Genomic DNA, 18,974 nt, shown 5'->3' with positions numbered 1-18,974 from the left:
GGCTCTAAAGTGCCCAGGGACATTCCTGAGAGAAACACATAAGAAACAGGAGCTGAAATAGACCATTCAGCCCATCAAGTCTGCCCCGCCAAGTCAGGAAGATCATAGGTGATCTGTCCTAGGCCTCAACTCCTCTTGTGTGCCAGCTTCTCATAGCCCTCAAATTTCCAATATTTCAAACATCCACCTACCTCCTCTCTAAATATTTTCTGTGATCTAGTCTCCATAAACCTCTGAGTGGAGATTTCCGGGTGTTTGCTACTGTGTATGTGTGCGCACGTGAGAAAGACAGGCTGGGCGCAGCTGAGTTGTTTTCTGCCTCTCATTGTTGGCCTGCTCCCGATTAGATTAGATTCCCTACAGTGTAGAAACAGGCCATTTGGCCCAACAAGTCCACATCGACCCTCCGAAGAGTAACCCACCCAGACCCATTTCCCTCTGACTAATGCACCTAACACTACGGGCAATTTAGCATGGCCAATTCACCCGACCTGCACATCTTTGGACTGTGGGAGGAAATCCATGGAGACACGAGGAGAATGTGCAAACTCCACACAGACAGTCGCCCGAGGCTGGAATCGAACCCGGGTCCGTAGCACTGTGAGGCAGCAGTGCTAAACACTGTGCCACCCTAAAAAGGTTTAACAAATAATCTGCTAACAATATCCCTTCACCCTCACTCCCTGGCCCTCTAAAAATGAGATCAAAGCAACTTCTACCTTTGCCGTTTGCGAGGACATTGAAGTTTGCAAGAATTTTGCAACTTAGCACCCAAATATGCGGGTTGTGACAGAGGACAAGGTCAGGAGTCGGATAGAATTTGGGATCCAAGGCTTGACCTTCAGACTTCAGAATGTCCCCAATGTGCTTTGAAGTGAAAGTCACTGTTGTAACCTAAGAAACACAGCAGCCAATTTGCAAACAGCAAACTCCCATCATCTACTTCTTTTATTCCTGATGAAGGGCTTTTGCCCGAAACGTCGATTTTGCCTGTCCTCGGATGCTGCCTGAATTGCTGTGCTCTTCCAGCACCACTGATCCAGAATCTGGTTTCCAGCATCTGCAGTCATTGTTTTTACCTTCTTGTGGTCGGTTGAGGGATACATTTTGGCTGGGACTTTGTGGTAGAATTCCACCTGCTTTTTTTTTCAAAGTGACAGTGCAATCTTTTCCATATTTCCAGGAGGAGAGCTGAAATCTCCATTTAATATCCCATTCAATAACTAGCACCTCTGACAGTGCAGCACTCCCTCAGTACTGGCACTGAGTGTGTCACAATATTTTATGAGGTCAAGCCTATGCAGTGAGATCTGAACCCTCTACCTTTTGATGTGCATCATTTCTTTGTTGTCCATGTTGTGTGTTTTATTGGGTGGAGGGGAGCTTTGTTGAGCTGTTCAGCCATAAAGGGACCAGCCATCACAGCTGTGTTCAATCCTTCCCACACCCAATACACATTTTTACAACAGAAAATAATCCTTTTGAGTATAAAAGCAGGCCATTTGGCCTATCGAATCCACACTGAATCTCCAAAGAGCATCTCAACCAGACCCACCCTCCTACCCAACCTACAACATGGAGGGTTCAGGTCCTTCTCCATTTTCCATCCCTGAACACTAGGGCAATTTAGCATGAGCTGAAAATGTGTTACTGGAAAAGCGCAGCAGGTCAGGCAGCATCCAAGGAGCAGGAGAATCGACGTTTCGGGCATGAGCCCTTCTTCAGGAATTCTCCTGCTCCTTGGATGCTGCTTGACCTGCTGCGCTTTTCCAGCAACACATTTTCAGCTCTGATCTCCAGCATCTGCAGTCCTCACTTTCTCCTCGGCAATTTAGCACGGCCAACCCACCTAACTTGCACACCTTTGGACTGTGGGAGTAAACCGGGGCAAAGAAAGATAGGGTTTAATTTGGATAAATTGCATTTTGGTGAAACAAATAAAGGCAAGTCTTATACAATTAAAAGTAGGGCTTTGGGTAATGTTATAGAACAGAGTCCTAGGTGTTCAGGTACATAATTCTTTGAAGTTTGCATCACATATGCATAGGCTGCTGCCTGGCTTGCTGTGTTCTTCCAGCCTCCTGCTTGTCTACCTTGGATTCCAGCATCTGCAGTTTTTTGTCTCGAAGAAGGTGTGTATCCTTCATTGCTCAGACCTTTTGACTATAGGAGTTAGACATGATGTTGAGGTTGTACAGGACATTGGTGAGTACAGTGTCCAGTTCTGCTCTCCTTGTTATAGGAAGGATATTATTAATTTGGCGAGAGTTCAGAAGAACAGGACGTTGCCTGGAATTGAGGATTTGAGTTGTAAGGAGACACTAGATATGCTGGGACCTTTTTCACTGGTATGTAGGTTGAGGGATGACCTTATGGAGGTTTATAAAACCATGAAAGGCATACATAGATAAGGTGAATGGCATGTGTCTTTTCCCTAGGGTGTGGGATTTGAAGACCAGGGGGTATATTTTTAAGGTTAGAGGAGAAAGATTTAAAAAAGATATGAGGTGCAATTCTTTTACACAGGGAGTGGTTTATGTATGGAATGAATTTCCAGAGGAAGTGGTTGATGCAGTAAAACTTACAATGTCTAAAAGACATTTAGATAAGTACATGAATAAGAAATGGTTGGAGGGATATAGGCCAAGCACAGGCAGGTAGGCCTAGTTTAGTTGGGAAGGGCTTTTGCCCAAAACATCTATTTTCCTGCTCCTCAGATGCTGCCTGACCTGCTGTGCTTTTCCAGCACCACACTCTTGACTCTCATCTCCAGCATCTGCAGTCCTCATTTTCGCCTAGTTTGGGATTATGTTCAGCATGAACTGGTTGGAACAAAGGCTCAGTTTCTGTGCTGTGTTACTCTATTTGCTAACAAAAGAGAGGTGTGAGATTCTATTTGGTGAGGTTCTCTCCCTTCAACACGGGGTGGGAGCAAGGAGAGGGGAGTGTGCTTTACAGACAGTGGTCCTGAGGCCAAACCTCTGCCTGTCAGCCAGGCTCAGTTCAACATGGGCTCAGATTAAGACCTGGGATCCTAGTTTAGGCCATGACTATTATCAACTGAGTAACATCTCATGGGTGAGAGAAGATGATAAATCAAAAACCAACTGCACTTTCCAAATCTCTCTTTTTTTAATTCAGGTGATGCAGCAAGTTGCTTTTCACTGAAGTTCAATTTTATAAAATACATTAAAAATATTTGCTCTTCAAAACTTGGGTTGACAGTATTTTTACAAAATACTTCCCCAGCCCCCATTTCTACTCCCCCTCCCCTTCCCACTTCCCAATGTTGTCACTGGACTGCGATGACTACTGATAATCCAGCAGTGTAATCATACACTAACTGCCCTTTAAAGCTGGACCCCTACCATTAGCTGTTCCACAATATAGTGAAGTATTTATACAGCCTGCTAAGAAGGTTTAACAGCCAATCAAACATCTCTGACTTGTACCCATTGTTATACCATGTGGCATGTGGACACTTTGTACACAGCTAGCTCCCAGTGTTACAAAGACACTTGTTATTTGATATTTTAAAATTTTTTTGGAGGAGTTAGATGCGTGTGGAAAAAGAATGAATGTTTTGCCAGTGTTGTGGACATATCTGGAGTGATTTTTTCCAAAGAGGTAGTTGGACGGCTACTGTGGACATTGGAGAGTTTTTTAAACCAGTCTTCCTAGAAAACACATGACTGCTTGCTTTGCTTCAGACCACTGCTAGGGCTGTTTGAACAATAACAGGCGTGGGAGGTTTTACCTGGTTCAGTTGAAGGGAAGATCACTGAGGACAAAGCTGAGTAGGAGGAAAGCCTGCTAAGAACAAGCTATCCAACTGATCCCTGAAAAACAACACTCCAGGTGAAGCCTGCTTGTTTATTTGAAATAGTGATTGCTTTTTTTTGAACAGAATATGTCAAAAGGGCTCCAGAGACAATTGTAAAAATCATTATAGTCATTAGAAAGAGAAGACTGCTGGTGGTTTAAACTGAGGGTCACCACGCCTTAGGCAAGGGGTGAGGTTGAGAAGGTGGGGACCTTCATGGTAACCTCAGCTGGTGCAGGAATTGAACCCACGCTGATGGCGATACTCTGTATCACAGACCAGCCGTCCAGCTAACTGAGCCCCAGAGACAAATTATCCTTGATCACCAAAATCATAACAGGCTGAAACTCAACCAGGACGGTGATTTGCTTGATCACCACCATGGCCCTTGCAAGAATCTGAAACAAGGAGCCTTCGATACAATGAGTAGGTACCACTGGGATTTGAATCTTGCATTTCCAGTTTATTGGATAGACGCTTTAACCAATTAAGCCACAGAACCATCCATTAGAGTTTTCTTTAATTTTTTCTCTTTTCCTGAAGCATGTCTGCATATGGGAATGTGTGTGTTCTTGAGGACATTGACAGTCATAAGGTTTTATACTCCTTTATTACTGACTGTGCATATAAACCATTTATTGCACCTTTATTTAATTGGCCATCTTGGTAACTGGGAGAAGTATTTTTATTTCATATTATGACCAATGGAGTAGTGGAACTAAAGCAATAATGTGTCCCTCCAAAGCCTCAGTTGCAACATCACAGCAATAAATGACTAGGTAATCAGTTTTATTGTGCATTTGGTTCAGTGATAAACATTGGCCAAGACGCCAGGGAGAAATTCCCAGCTTCTCCTGTATAGTGGCCAAGGGGTCTTTTATGTCTGCCCAAGGGGCAGACAGGACTTTGGTTTAACGTCTTAGTCCGAAAGACGACTCTTCCAAGTGTGGAACACTGTGTCAGCTTGAAATATGACCCTCATGTCTCTGCAGTGGGGACTCAAAGCCTTCACTTTCTGTTTCAGAGGGCTATGGCTGACCACACTCCATCAGCAACCCCCAAGTGGACACCAATGAGATCGGTTTGAGACGCAGAGCTGATTCTGACAGCTAACGATCAGGGGAATTGTGATTTGTGTCTCTGTATGTGTGTGTGTGTGTGTGTGTGTGTGTGTGTGTGGGTGTGAAAGTGTTTTCAGGGTGTGTAGGTGAGTGAGGATGAGTGTGGGGCTGTGGAAGTGTGTGTAGGTGTGAGTATCAGTGTATGTTGTCATGTGTTTGAGAGAGTGCGGCTGTACATGTATGAGTGTGACTGTGAGAGTGAGAGATTATATGCAAGGGTGTATTATCTCCTGTTAACACCCAAACTAGTACATCCAGTGACAACATTGCTACATGTCACACTCCCTTTAAACACCTACCCCACCCCCACCGCATAGTGAAACAGCCTTGCTCTAAAAGAATTCCCTACCAAACATTACAATAAAGCCCATCAGCCAAAAGATATACTCCCCACAGTGACAAAGTAAAACAGATGAGGTCAGTGCTGTCTGGCAAATATTGTACAGTTTTACTGCAATTCTACCCATCCCACCCCACCCCTGAACATGCCAGTTTTCAGTCATTCACAATATTAAACTATACAACATTCAACAAATGTACTTTTGTGCCTGTCCCACCCTCCCCGAGCTGTCTTCTTGAATTAGAATCGTGTTTGACACTGACCCAAACCCACACAAGTTATCACAAACACACTGGTAATACAAAAAATTGTCATACAAAACGCACCCTTTGCCCTAATCCTGGGGCACCCTGACTGCTTTCAGCTTGAAATACATTACAAAGAAAAAAAACTGCTTCGCTCCCAGCGCACCATGTAAAAAATACATGACTATTAGAAAAATACAGAGGAGTCTATCCAACTCTCCGACGGAGGTGCAATTCTTGTAGGCTCCTTGAACCATTACACTCACTGGCACACGTGCACCACCACCCCAATAGACACCTCGTTCACCAGCCCCTGTATTATCACTGATAACTTTTGCAGATCCAAGTCATTCCAGGTGCTGGGCACCGTGATTTAAAATGCTGCAGATAAAACACCCCCCATCCCTCAGAGGACCCAGGTTTTGCTATCTTCTTGCGACGTGTCATTGCAATGGCATACCAGCTCTCTGCACAGATTGAAATACCACTGTTCATTTCTCCTGTGGCAAATCCAGACCAAGTTGATAAGCTATTCGACAAAGGATGGCAACACAGTTGAACTCCATGATGCAGTTTTCGCTGGACATCTCAGGAAGTGATTGGCAGAGGGGAGTGAATCACCTCTCCTAGCCGCTTCCCCACCCGCCAGCCTTCCAACTGAGGGTGTTCATTGGAGAAACACTGAACTGACACACCATGGCAGTGACCACCAAAGCAATCTGACAGGGAAATGTAGGCTTTGGGTGGTTCTAGAATTCTGTCCCTCAACCCCGCTGCCTCTCTCACATCCTTTTGAGCCATTCATCAAAAACTTTCATCATCCAGGTTTTGGTGGTGTGTGTCTAATATCTCCTTAAATGGCATCAAACTGGTAATGCTCCTGTGAAGTGCAACCTTAGAGGGGCTAAATAAATGCACCTTGTTGTTGAGAAGAGAATAGCCAAAGTTAAAATTGCTGTCGGTTTTGCCTAAGGTGCTTTGATGTGCCTGAACTGTTGAACAATATGACTGCTATCAGCTTGACATCATCCCTGTCAGTGCTGGTGAGGGGAATTCCATTATAGGTCTTAATAAAATCCAGGCTGTCCTGCAGTAAAACTCAGGAAATTCCCTTCCATCCAAAGGGTGGTGGAAATTTGAAACTTGCAACTTGCCATCTCAAAATGGCGAGGATGTTGGACGGGTCAGAAGAGTGGCTTTGAGGATTAGTGGGTTGGATTTTTACAGAGTAATGACTTCAAGAGATTTGGACTTGATGTCGTGTGAAAGACCTGCATTTATATATAGACTTTTACAAGATCATGACAGCTCAAAGCGATTTCTATTGAAATACTTGAGGAGCTGAATGGCTTTATCCTGTCCCTACGGAGTGGTGTTTAAGACGGGCATCAAGTATAATAGCCCACCCCAAGGGAAAAAGGGACCTGTGACTCCCTCCACAAAGGAGGTTATTCTCACCCCTGAGCACCCTCTTCACCACCCCAGCCCCACTTACATACACAAGCAGGCCTCCTAAGCTGGTTTTCTGTGATCGAGACCATGAGGCTGACTCATGAGGGTCAGCATGGAGCAGCAAGAACTCCACAGCAGTCCTTTCTGCGGCCTAAGGGACCAAGAAGAGTGCTTTGCTTCTGACCCATCAGAGAATGGTGCTGCTGTTCACAAATATGGAAGTCTCTTTGAGAGCAGAGGGGTCACATGCTCAGTGATGAACACGAGTGAGACACCCATCTGTCTTCACTATCCCACCTAATAGGCCGTGCTTATCGAGTGAGCCTTGACAATGAGTCTCAGCTATTCAACCTCAGTGTGCATCACAACAAATTCCGTCAGAGCAGGAGCAGGCCATCAGCCCTGCTCCTCCATTCAAAAAGGTCTCAGTTTATTGAATTTCAAACTCCCACAGCTACCAAGTACCCTGAGCACGAACCTGAGCCTTTGGATTGCGATGAATGTAAACTCGGAAATACCTGGCATCTGAGAGGGTTGGGGGGGGGAGGTGGGGGATGAGTGCCAGGAGCAGAAGGGGGTCAGGAAACCAATACAGGAGGTGTTTCGGAGATGGGAGGGCACAGCTGTTGGAGCTGTAAGGTCATGTCAAGACATTTCCAATCCATGTGCACAGACCTCCGGGCAGCTGCACAGCTTCAAAGGAACATGGGTGCCGTGGGCACTAGGGCTGGTGTGGGTATTTCTCTGCCATTGTCTCTAGTCCCTTGAAAGTCCCACACTTGAAGTCTCCATGTGGGGCCCTGTGTAGTTCTAAGACACTTCCTTTCAGTGGCAGATCAATGCCTCCATTCTCCTCACCCACGAGAAAAATTCTAACTGAAGAATGCTGGCACAGCGGAGTATCCTCCTGCGTGTGAGGTTGGCACCCCGCCCCTCAAATATTGTCCAACTGGCCAATAAAGCTCTTCCTATTCTCTTCCTTTCCTCCTCCCCAGCATCATCTACCAATGGTCCTCCTCCTCACTCCATTAATCCATAACATCCCACTCCTAGCTCAGGAAGGCCTCCGTCCCAATTGAAAATTGGCCAACAATGTGTGTCACGACATCACATTGTTTGTTCAGGGAAACCCCCATGCTCCCCACACTGCCGCGGCTAAGGTTTAAATGCCTGAAACTTTAAATATTCATAAACATATTGGATGGGGACTGGGAAGAACATTCATCTTCACGGGGATTACATCAAATTTTACCAACTGGAACCTAGGCCATTCAGCCCACATCTCCGCCCTGGTCCTTATGCCCCATAAGTTCTGTACAGAATGACTGAGGGAAAGTTTTCTCACTGCACCCTCCATCTAAAAGGTCCATCCTTTCCTCTGTCAGGGTCCTACACCCCAAGCCCACCCCATGAACCGGGCTATGATGACACTTCCCCCACCACCTCACCACCTCAATTGGAGAGCTGGGGCTCCTGGAGGTGTTCACTGTGGCGTTTTTTCATGTGCTTCTCCAGGGTGCTGTAGATACTGAAGGGGATGTTGCACGTATTGCAGCGGAAGACTTCCTTGCCCGGCTGCATATGCGTCTTCATGTGCCGGGTCAGCTTGCTGCTCTGAGTGCAGGCGTAGCTGCAGAGCTCGCAGCGGTATGGCCTCTCCCCTGTGTGGCTCCTCCGGTGCACCGTCAGGTTGCTGGCGTTGCGGAAGGTCTTGCCGCAGAACTCGCAGGTGTTGCGGCGGCGCCCCTCGCCCAGCCCCCGCCCGACGCCCAGCCGTTTCGGCGTGCTGTGCCCGCTGGCCGTGCCGCTGTCTGCCGACGCCTCCCGGGGCGGGCTGGAGGAGCAGGAGCCGGCATTCTCGCCGGAGTTCTCGGACGACGGGGAGGCCCGGGCGCCGGCGGCTGTAGAGGAGGGGGCTCCCGCCGGTCTCCGGGAGGCCGCGCAGTCAGCCAGCCACCGGGAGTAGAAGTTCCGGCTGGCCTCCTCCGACAGGTGGTCTTTCTCGGCCTTGATCTGCCTGAGGGTCCCCCTCAGAAGGCTGGGGCCCCGTGGGGGTGCAAGAAGCCGCTTGGAATGAAAGCCAAAACCGTTGGCCAGGCCTGACGGAGAGGCCCTGGCCGATTCGGTGTCACCATTAGCAAGGTCACTGTCCCCCTCCATCTGGAGGCGTTCTGTCTCAGACAGGGCCTCATTTGCCTGGCAGTCCAACTGCTCCTTGAGTTTCCCCAGCTGCTGATCTTCACCCGACTCTGGTTCCTCCTTCAGGACCTTTATCTGTTGTGATACACAATATACAACAAGAGTTATTGTGAATGTGACAGCTCAGCAAAATGGCCCCTGCAGCCCAACAGTACAGGCTGCATTTACATTCCTACTTCTTCACAGTTATCATTAAATCTCTACATTACAGAAAGAGGCCATTCAACCCATTAATTCAGCAAGGACCCTCCAAACAGCATCCCACCATGACCTCATAAACCGCATTTCCCATCGCTAAATCACCTAACCTGCACATCTTTGGACTGTGGGAGGAAACCCGCACAGACATGGGGGAACATGCAAACTCCACAGAGTCACCCAAGGCTAACCAAGTAAACTTGGTTTGAGACTGTTCATTTCAATTCTTGTAAAACCAGCAAACTCTCGTCTTACAGAAGGAAGCAGGGCATTCAGCCCATCTCTCTGCTATGGCTTTTTTTCTCATTGGTCACAGGATGTGGGTATCGATGACTGGGCCAGCATTTATTGCACAAAGGCATTTAGCAAAGATGTCAGTGTAAAGAACATCAATGATGGGACCTCTGACAGACTTTAAGGTAACATCCTTGTTGCTGGTGTGGATCGTTACCTGTGTAAGGTGACTGCCAAAATGGGCAAGATGAAGGTGGCCAAGGTCAAGTCCTTTATGAAAGTACATAACTACAACCACCTGATGCCAACCATTAACATTCCCCTGGATAAGACTGTTGTGAGTAAGGAAGTTTTGAGGAATCTTACTCTGAAGTGTAAAGCCAGATGGGAAGTTTGAATGAATGGTGCAAGACAGGAAAGAATAAATGGTTCTTCCAGAAGCTCTGATTTTAAATTGTGTTTCAATGTAAATATATATTTATTATAAATATTAAAAAAAAGTCAACCACATCGCTGTGGCTTTGGAGTCACATGTAGACCAGAACAGGTAAGGACAGCAATTTCCTTCCCTACAGTGAACTAGATCACTTTTTTATGACAATCAATCGTTAGATGTTTGCTCATTTCTCTTTTAATTCCAGATTTTTACTGAATTCAAATTTCACCATTTTCCATGGTGGGATTTAGCCCTGCAGATCTGAATTAATAATGCAGTGACACCTGTTTGCAGAAGTTTGCATGGGATGACGACATCGCTGGCTAGGAGCCAGCCAGTATTTATTGTCCATCCCTAATTGCCCAGAGGGCAGTTAAGAGTCAACCACATTGCTGTGGGCCAAACCAGGTAAGGATGGCAGTCTCCTTCCCTAAAGGACATTAGTGAACCGATGGGTTTTTCCCAACAAGTGATAATGGATTCATGGACATCATTAGACTCTGAGTTCCAGATTTCTATTTAATTCAAATGCCACCATCTGCCAGTGTGGGATTCGAACCCAGGTCCCTGAAACATTACCTGGCTCTCTGCATTGTCTGGGGTCCAGTGATAATACTATCGGCCACCATCTGCCCTTAGTCAATCTCGAGTCACCTCTACCATTTATTAAGCCCATCAAATCACAACTCCATCTCCCCACACTATCTCGACACCCTTCAATTCCCCAAATATCTCAAATTATTCAACGTTTTCAATGACTGAGCATCCACAATGTCTTCTTCTCTAGAATGTCAAAGACCCCCACCCCCACCCCTCTTCCACCTCAATTTAAGGATTAGCTTCCTCTCTCATGTTAATCGAGTATCCACAAGGACTGCAGTGATTGCAGAAAGAGCCTCACTAGCACTTTCTCAAGGGTAATTAGGTATGGGCAGTAAACACTAGCCATGGCCAGAATCCATTCAACAATTCTTTAAGAAATCGCTATTTACAACTACACTCATTGGCGTCTGGAAGAATCAGAGGAGACTTAAGATTTAAATGGATTTGAGAGGAGAACATTTCCTTTCCTGAGGGAAACTAGGGTACAGCGTAAAGATAAGGTGTCTCCCAGTTACGATGGAAATGAGGAGGAATTTCTTCTCTCAGAGTATTATTAGCCTTTGCAATTCGCTGCTCTGGAGACTGCCGGGGCGTGGTGGGATGGAGGGTGTGTCATTGAATAAATTCAAGACTGAGTAAAACAGATTTTTAATCATCTAAGTGGTCCCAAATTATAATGGGGGTAGGCAGGAATGTGGAGGTGAGACCACAATCAGATCAGCCAAAATCTTACAGTAGTGGAAGAGGCTTGATGGGCTGAATGGCCTAATCTTGCTCCTAAATATTAAGATCTTATATCTCCTGGTGTACTTGTGGGATGTGGGTGCCGCTGGTTGGTCAGCATTTATTGCGTGTTGCCTTTGGGAAGGTTGAAGGCCTTCTTCAACTGCTGCAGTCCATATCATGGAGGTTGTGCCACAGTGCCCTCAGGGAGGGAATTCCAGGATTTGGGTGCAGCAGCAGTGAAAGACGCTGATATATTTCCAAGTCAGGAGGGTGAGTGACTTAGACGGGAATTGGTGGTGTTCCAATGTATCTGCTGCCCTTGTCCTTCCAGATGGAAGTTGTTGTGGGTTTAGAAGGGGCTATCTGAGGATCTTTGGTGAATTTCTGCAGTGCATCTTGTCATTGGTACACACTGCTACTGAGTATCCAGTTGAGGAGGCAATATTGCAGGGCTGTGGGAAAACAGCAGGGTGGAGGTGAAAGGAGTTGGATCGCACAATGGGGCGAATGGCCTTCTCTTGTGCTGGCTCCTGAGACATGGAAATTGGAGAGTGAGTAACTTGCCAGAGCTCACCTTTAGGTCAAGAGTGACTTGCACAGGAAATATTATAGGGCTGCAGGAGAAAGATTTGGATAGAGCACAATGGGGCGAATGGCCTGCTCACATGTTGTCTTGGGCTGGGGGGGGGGGCGGTGTAAGCTGGTGGCCTTGCCAGGGCTCATGTTTAGGTCACGATTAATTTGACGCAAGGAGGCTAGGAGCTGCATGACTCTTTCAAAGAGCACCTTGGGATGAATGGCCTTCGCATGTGATGGAACGCGAAGGGAGGGAAACAGAAGAGTGAGTAACTTGCTCAGGCTTACGTTTATTGACTTGAGGAAGTAACATTGCAGGGTGATGGGAAAAGATGGGAGGGGAAAAGGAGTTGGATTGTACTTCCAAAAAGTATGATGGGGCGAATGGCCTCCTCCTGTACTGGGTGCTCAGGGGAGGGAAGCTGGAGGACGAGTAACTTGCCGGACCTCACCTTTATGTCATGCTCAGTGCTGAGAGCTGGGTAGTCGGTGGCGATGTGTTCGTCGCCGTCCTCGGCCATGCCATTCTCCAGGCCCGGTGCCTGGTAGGCCCGGTGTCGGTAGCCATCCTCCAAGAGGGGGCCATCAGGCAGAGCTGCGGCCCAGCCGTTGAGGATGCCGGCGTGGTTGATGTGCGTCTTCATGTGGCGCTTGAGCTTGCTGGACTGGCTGCAGGCATGGTCGCAGAAGGGGCACCGGTACGGCTTCTCGCCGGTGTGGCTCCTCCGGTGCACCACCAGGTTGCTGGGGAACTTGAAGCTCTTGCCGCAGAACTCACACTCCTTGCTGCGGCCGTGGGGCCTGGAGGAGGAGGAGGAAGCGGGCGGTGGAGACGGAGCCAGACCCGAGAGGAAGGCCGGTCGGCCTCCTGCGCCAGGCCCCAAGCCTCCCGCCGCCAGCTTGCGCAGCCTCCGGGAAAAGTCCATTGCCTTCGCCGGCATCCTCATAGGGAAGGTCCGCTCGGTGGCACGGTGGCGGGAGATGGCCTCCTCAGAGCCGCTGTCGCTGTACTCCGGCGGGCCCAGGGCCGATGGGCCGAAGAGCAGCGAGTTGGCGGGGGAGCGGGGCCCACGCACTGAGGACTCGGGGCACCGTGGCTCCTCGAAGGGGCTCCCCTCGAGCATGGAGGCGGATGGAGCGGCCTGCTCCTCCCCGGGCGATTGAGGGATCCCCGTCCTCTCCGAATCATCCAGTTCCAGGTAGATCTGCAGGCCGTGGGTGTACTGTGCATGGTGCAGCAGGACCCTAGCACTGGAAAAGGGCTCCTCACAGGAGGTGCAGACATAATATGCAGGTTCCAACTCATCTGTGAAAGCAAAGAGACACCAACAGTAATAAATAAAAAAATCAGAATGTGCTGGAGAAACTCAACAAATGTGGTAGCATCTGTGAAGAGAGAAACAGAGTTGACCTTTCCAACCCAATTTTCTTCAGAGCCTAGTTTTTGTTATTTTAAAAATATACTTTGTTCATAAATTATCTTGAGGTACCTACACAGGTACTAAGGCAGCTCTGTACAGTCTTTGGATCTAAAGACAAAGCAAGCATTGGAATTTGACATTCCCTGCAGTTGCTTCTTGAAAGCTCGGTTGTGGCAAATCTAATTGCAATCTAACTTAGGACAAACGGTCGGAGGGCATCAGAAACAAAATCAAAAATTGCTGGAAAAAACCCAGCAGGTCTGGCAACATCTGTGGGGAGAAAGCAGCGTTACCGTTTGCAGGCCCAGTGACCCTTCTTCAGAACTGAAACGTCAACGCTGCTTTCACTGCACAGATGCTGCCGGACCTGCTGAGTTTCTCCAGCAATTTCTGATTTCCAGCATCTGCAGTTCTTTGTTTTTTTTTAATCAGAGGACATCAGTTTAACTCGCTCTGACCCTCTGTACTCAGCTGCTCTGATCTGCATCAGTTCCCATTCCAGTGACCCCACCCGCCCCCCAACACATTCCAAAATCTTATCCTTGTTTCCCAATGCCTCTGCCCACCTCCTTATTTCCATGCAGGTAGATGGTGGTGTACTGGTAATGGTACTGGACCAGTCATCCAATTAGTAATGCTAATATTCTGGAGGCAGGGATTCAAATTCCAGCATGGTCGCTGGTAGAGTCTAAATTCAATTAATAAAACCTGGAAAGGTGAGCTTGACAAAATGAGGGAGACATTGACAACTATCATCAATTATTGTAAAAGCTCATAGAGTTCAATAATAGGAAGGAAATCTGCCATCTTTACATAGTCTGGGCCTACATGTGACTCCAAACTCACAGCAATGTGATTGACTCTTAACTTGCCCTCAGAAACATAGAGCCATCTCGAGCAAGGGCAATTAGGGATGTGAAAGAATAAATAAAGATCTCCGATCCTCCAATTCTAGCAGCAGCCGATTTTAACCTGTAACAATCGTGACTTTAGTTGTCTGAACCTGCCAGCTCTGAAATTCCCTCCCCAAACTTCTCCTTCCTTACAAAGCTCAAGTTTTAACCAGTTGTGTGGTCACAGTTCCTGCCATGTCTGTTTGCAGCTCGGAGTCACATTATTTGATGACACTCACATGCCTCATCTCAGGAGATATTACAGATAAGGAGCTACACAAATGCAGCTTGTTGTTGTTTGCCTTACATAATATTTGATACATCTATTAATACATTACATCTGCATCCACTTCCTGCCTAAATAAATTAACTTCTGACTGTCACACGTTTGTCACAAATGTTTAATTATAGCTTCCAAGGTCTGTGTAGAAGTAGCTGAGGCTCCCTCTAGTCCATGGATGTTGTCGCCACTGAAAGTGGTCAACCCAAATTTAGAGTCAGAGATGTACACAACGGAAACAGACCCTTTGGTCCAGTTCGTCCATGCCGACCAGATATCCTTAATTAATCTAATCCCATTTGCCAGCACTTGGCCCATATCCCCCTAAACCCTTTCTATGCATATACCCATCCAGGTGCCTTTTAAATGTTGTAATTGTATAAGCCTCCACCACTTCCTCTGGCAGCTCGTTCTATACATGCACCACCTTCTGCATAAAAAAGGTTGCCCCTTAAGTTTCTTTTAAAATCTTCCCCCCTCTCCCCTTAAACCTATGCCCTGTAGTTCTGGACTCCCTCACCCCAAGGAAAAGACTTTGTCTATTTACCCTATCCATGCCCCTCTATAAGGTCATCCCTCAGCCTAACGCTCCAGGGAAAACAGCTCCAGCCTATTTACCTTCGAAGTTACTGCACAGAACAGAGGCCTTGGCCTACCTACTTATGGTGATTCGGCAAAAGTAGCTTGGGCAAGATGAGGAAAAACATTTCTACGCAGTGAGTGGGTAGGGATTTGGAATACTCTGCCTGGAGTGTGGAAGTGGTAGGGTATTTCAAGGCTACAGGAGGGGAATCTGATTATGCAAAGAAAAAAAATATTTGGAAGTCTGCAGGGGAAAGTGCAGGTGAGCAGCACAAGATTTTGTGCTCTTGCAGAGAGCTGGTACAGGCACAAAGGCTGAATGGCATCCTGTACAGTGTAACTCCCTGCAAATTCACCCAGATTGGCATTTCTGCTCCACCTAGTTCTCCCCCTTAATCTTCATCCTACCTGACACTATACCCTTCATTTTCAGATGTTCATCAGCCTCCTTTTCCCTGGAAAGACTCCACAGAGGATGGCCTGCCCATTGTGCCTGTACTGGCCCTTGAAAAGGGCTATCTAATTCATCTTTTTCCGCATAGCTCTTGCCCCAAAGCCCTGAAAATTTCTCCATTTCCCTCTTGAAAGCTATTGTAAAATGTGTGTCATCCACCGGATACTAAGATTTGGTACTAATTAACAAAACGACGCCATTTAAGGCACTACAGATTCTATGTCGAAAGGGTGGCGCTGGAAAAGCACAGCAGGTCAGGCAGCATCCGAGGAGCAGGAGAGTCGATGTTTCGGGCATAAGCCCTTCTTCAGGGTTCCTAATGAAGGGCTTATGTCCGAAACGTCAACTCTCCTGCTCCTCGGCTGCTGCCTGACCTGCTGTGCATTTCCAGCGCCACCTTTTACAACTCTGACTCTCCAACATCTGCAGTCCTCACTTTCTCTGCAGTTTCTGCAAAACAAAATTAGACTGTTATCTGAGAAAGAAGAAAATGCAGGGTTATAGGGCAAGAGAACGGCACTGAGTGAAATCCTCATTCAGAAAGCTGGGGCTATATCCTGCTGTAGGAAAGATGTTGTTAAACTTGGAAGGGCACAGCAAAGATTTACAAGGGTGTTGCCGGGTTGAAGGGTTTGAGCTATAGAGAGAGGCTGAATAGGCTAGGGATGTCGGAGGCTGAGGGGTCACCTTACAGGGGTTTATAAAATCATGAGGGGAATGGATAGAATGAATGGCCAAGGTCTTTTTTTCAGGGTAGGGGAGTCCAAAAACGAAAGGGAATAGATTTAAAATGAGAGGGGAAAGATTTAAAAGGGACCTGAAGGGCAACTTTTTCATACAGAGGGTGGTGCATATATGGAATGAGCTGCCAGGGGAAGTGGTGGAGGCTGGTACAAATACAATATTTAAAAGGTATCTGGATGGGTACATCAATAGGTAAGGCTTGGAGGGATTTGGGCCAAAAGCTGGGAAATAGGACTAGATTAATTTAGGATATCTAGTTAGCAGGGACAGTTGGACTGAAGGGTCTGCTTCCATGCTGTACATCTCTATGACTTTAAACACGATGGGCCAAATTCCCCTGCCCCCCACATTTGCACTGGAGCGATTCTACAACTGTTAGTAACTGATTATCTGGGTCATTACCTCAGTGCAGCTGCTGCAACGTTCTACAATACCATAGTGACCAGCCCTTCAAAAAATGTGCAAAGAGACGTTTGCAGTACATCGATGGTGCCCCTATCTCTGGGCCAGGAGACCAGGGTTCAAGTCCCACCTGCTCCAGAGGATGTGTAATAACATCTCTGAACAGGCCAGTGAAGGAAAGTGACCTGCAGGGAGCTTTGAGGCATCTTGTGGTGGGGTGGGGGTGGGGGGTGGGGTTCGCAATCGGTGCTATTTAAATGCAGGTATTTCTTTCCAAGCATCAGCTAAGAACAGGAGGAAACAACAGGCCCGAGGATGCAGTTGGCGATAAGGGGCAATCGGGGAACAAAACATTATTCAACCAAGATTCAAACTTTTGACAGCAGACCTACTCCAACTCTGTACTGTTGCAGAATAGCTCCTGGGGTGAAAACATCAGGCAGAGCTCCCGTGTAACAGATAGAACGTAGAACATAGAACATTGCAGTGCAGAACAGGCCCTTCGGCCCTCGATGTTGCGCCGACCTGTGAACTAATCTAAGCCCATCCCCCTACACTATCCCATCATCATCCATGTGCTTATCGAAGGACTGTTTAAATGCCGCTAATGTGGCTGAGTTAACTACATTAGCAGGCAGGGCATTCCACGTCCTTACCACTCTGAGCAAAGAACCTGCCTCTGACATCTACTATGCTCATCAGAAAGAAAACAAATACCCCATCACGGTTTGTGGGGGGTTAATCATTTTTTCTTTTTGTGTTTTTTTCCGCAGTGGGTCTCACTGGACCTGACACAGGTGCATCTTCCTAATCCTGCAAAGTGCTGTGGGGTAAGGATATTTTCTACCGCGTCCTGGATGAGATGGTTCCGCAGGCAGTCAGTCGAATGAATATTCAGCAAATAATAATTATCCAGACTAATTAAAAAATGCAAATTCTCTCTCCCATTCCCCAGACCCCCTCCCGTCCCCATCCCACACCCGCAAATGTTAATTTCAGAGATGCACAGGAGACTCCACAGGGAACTGTCCCGGGATTGGGAACGGGAGGAATATTAATGAACAGACAACACCTCGGGGATTTGGAGACATATGTTAATATGCAAATTAACAAAAGCTCCACTGAGTGCTTCAAATTGCACGGTGGTGTGGCTCCAGGCCTGTGTCGGGAGAGATTACAGCCAGGCTGGTTACCAGAGGCAACCACAGTGGCGTGTAACTCTAGACAGGCAGTGAAATGTGGACGAGAGTCTTTATTCCCCGCTTCCAATGGCAGGCAGTCGCACTGCATTGGGAGCTGGTCAAGCTTCAGCCTTTCCCACATCCCGCCCCCACAGAGTGGCCATTCGGCCATGGGAGCCATCGCAGCATGGCCAAACACCGTCACTTTTGGGCAAATTATAACAGCCTGCTCTTCACCCCCTAGGGATCAGCCCAGATGTGAGGACTGAAGATAGCATCTGTGTGCTCCGTATGGGGTGCATCAGAACCTGTGTGGCTTGGGTTGTACCTGTATGTTTTAATCCCCCATAGCAAGTAAAGATTTGCATTTATATAGCACTTTACACAACCACCAACATTGCTTTATGGTCAGTTAGTTATTTGTTTGAAGTGTCCGCACTGCTGTAATGCAGGAAATGCTGCAACCAATCCGAACACAGCAAAAGATCTGACAACACTAACTTGAAAACAAATGGATAATCTGTTTTTATGATGTTGATTGAGGGATAAACAATGGCTAAGGCACTGGGGAGAACACTTCAAAATACTGGCCAAGGGATCCACCTAAGGACAGCTGGGGCCTCAGTTTAACACCTCACCCAAAATGCAGCTCTGATATTACATGTGGGAGACTGACAGTCTAGATTTCTGAGCTCAAGTTTGGAGTGGGACTCATACAATCTGAGTTTGATAAGAATCTTCTTCAGAACGATAAGTGTTAACTCTGTGTCTCTCTCCACAGATGCTGTTAGACCTGCTGAGTTTCTCCAACAATTTGTGTTTGTTTCAGATCTCTAGCACCTACGGTATTTTGCTTTTATTATAGATCATGGTCTTGGGACGTCACACAAACATTTCATTTCTGTGGCTGAACTCACAAATCTTCTGACTCAGTATATACTCAAGATGGGACATTTAAGCTCAGGGTGAGCATAAGTGTTCATAGCCAATAGATCATCTCATTGAGAGAGTCATTATGTCACAGTAGGTGACTGCCAATTTGAATCCAAGCCAGACGGTGAGAT

The 18,974-nt window shown here is 47.1% G+C and overlaps 1 protein-coding gene across 1 annotated transcript in view; it reads right to left on the bottom strand.

Moving 5' to 3' along the window:
* Positions 1-3,110: 3,110 nt before the first annotated feature.
* LOC122542784 (B-cell lymphoma/leukemia 11B-like) overlaps positions 3,111-18,974 on the bottom strand; it is a 46,507-nt gene continuing 30,643 nt past the window's right edge. The window contains exons 3-4 of the mRNA XM_087984081.1: positions 12,406-13,259; positions 3,111-9,255 (exon numbers count right to left, since the gene is read on the bottom strand). Coding sequence (XP_087840207.1) covers positions 8,434-9,255; positions 12,406-13,259 — 1,676 coding nt within the window. The 3' untranslated portion in view covers positions 3,111-8,433. The remainder of the gene's footprint in view (positions 9,256-12,405; positions 13,260-18,974) is intronic.

This window comes from Chiloscyllium plagiosum, unplaced genomic scaffold (genome assembly GCF_037043375.1).
Source record: "Chiloscyllium plagiosum isolate Xiang-an unplaced genomic scaffold, Cpla_swu_hap1 HiC_scaffold_47, whole genome shotgun sequence".
Taxonomy (NCBI): Eukaryota; Metazoa; Chordata; class Chondrichthyes; order Orectolobiformes; family Hemiscylliidae; genus Chiloscyllium; species Chiloscyllium plagiosum.
Note: the sequence above shows the minus strand (reverse complement) of the source record. Positions and strands in the feature narration are given on the sequence as shown.